This window comes from Anopheles bellator, unplaced genomic scaffold (assembly GCF_943735745.2).
Source record: "Anopheles bellator unplaced genomic scaffold, idAnoBellAS_SP24_06.2 scaffold02397_ctg1, whole genome shotgun sequence".
NCBI classification, from domain to species: Eukaryota; Metazoa; Arthropoda; class Insecta; order Diptera; family Culicidae; genus Anopheles; species Anopheles bellator.
The window spans coordinates 1-1394 of NW_026686519.1; the positions used below are offsets into that span (position 1 = coordinate 1).

The 1394-nt window shown below is 49.7% G+C and overlaps 1 protein-coding gene across 1 annotated transcript; it reads left to right on the top strand.

The window, feature by feature from the left end:
• Positions 1–3: 3 nt before the first annotated feature.
• Positions 4–1295, top strand: LOC131214768 (cadherin EGF LAG seven-pass G-type receptor 2-like; the record flags this gene model as incomplete). The annotated part of the gene is given in 5 exon segments (XM_058209099.1): positions 4–211; positions 441–743; positions 823–1002; positions 1005–1154; positions 1221–1295. Coding segments are annotated over 5 exon segments (916 nt in total), but the record flags the coding sequence as incomplete, so codon positions are not given.
• Between the last annotated feature and the right edge of the window lie 99 nt (positions 1296–1394).

Below are 1394 nucleotides of genomic sequence, written 5' to 3' on the forward strand. Positions count from 1 at the left end.
AACCCCTACGAAGGATGTCGTCCAGAATGTGTTCTCAACTCGGATTGCCCATCGAACAGAGCTTGCCTTAGAAACAAATGTCAGGATCCGTGTCCGGGAACTTGTGGACAAAATGCTGTCTGTCAGGTGGTCAACCACTTGCCATCGTGTACCTGCCTCCCGGGCTTTGAAGGAGATCCTTTCAGATATTGTAATATTCAACAAAACGAGCGTAAGAAACTTTATTTCTGTGGCTTGAGCCAGCTTTTGATCCTGCTTCACACGACCTTGCTTAGATCTTCAGCGATCATTCCTGTTTTCTACCACGACTCTTTGACGATCAGACTTCCAAAGACGCATTATGACTTCGCCAATCCTTTCCCCCAAGCATTGCTTTCTGCTGTATGTTCCGGTTGCCCAATCCCAACCAACTACTCTCTACTCCTCAACAGCGGAAAAAGTATACGTGAATCCTTGCCAGCCAAGTCCTTGTGGCCCGAACAGTCAATGCCGAGAGGTTAACGGGCAGGCAGTTTGCTCTTGTCTGCCTACTTATATCGGCTCTCCCCCCGGATGTCGCCCCGAGTGCGTTGTGAGCTCCGAATGCGCCCTGGATAAGGCCTGCGTTAACCAGAAGTGCGTTGACCCATGCCCTGGAACATGTGGAACCAATGCTCGATGTAATGTAAATAACCACAGCCCCATTTGCTCGTGCCAATCCGGATACACTGGAGATCCGTTCACTAGATGCTACCTTATACCACGTAAGATCTCAAACTGCTCTTCGCTCTTGCAGTCGATCATGAATCCAACCCTACTTGGCTCCTTTCTCTCACTAAACAGCTCCTGTGCAAGATACCCCAATCGTTGTGAGGAATCCATGCGTTCCTTCTCCGTGCGGTCCTAATTCGCAATGTCGCGATATAAATGGATCTCCATCCTGTTCATGTTTGGCCAACTACATTGGATCTCCTCCCAATTGTCGACCGGAGTGCTCGATCAACTCGGAATGTCCTAGTAATCAGGCTGCATGAACGAAAAGTGTCGAGATCCGTGTCCCGGGTCGTGTGGCATCAATGCAAGATGCAACGTAATCAACCACACTCCAATATGCACCTGCGAGGAAGGCTACACAGGAGATCCTTTCACAAGTTGCCGTCCAATGCCTCCCCCACGTAAGAATCGCACGTCTCCCTACTCAGCCTTAGATCTCTTGATAACACAATCACTTCCCTCAACAGCGCCAAAATCGTTAGGTGACGATCCGTGCAATCCATCGCCTTGTGGAGCGAACGCACAATGCAACGATGGTGTTTGTACATGCTTGCCAGAGTACCAAGGAGATCCTTATCGTGGCTGCAGACCAGAGTGTGTACTGAACTCTGACTGCGCTAGAGATAGGGCTTGTATTCGCA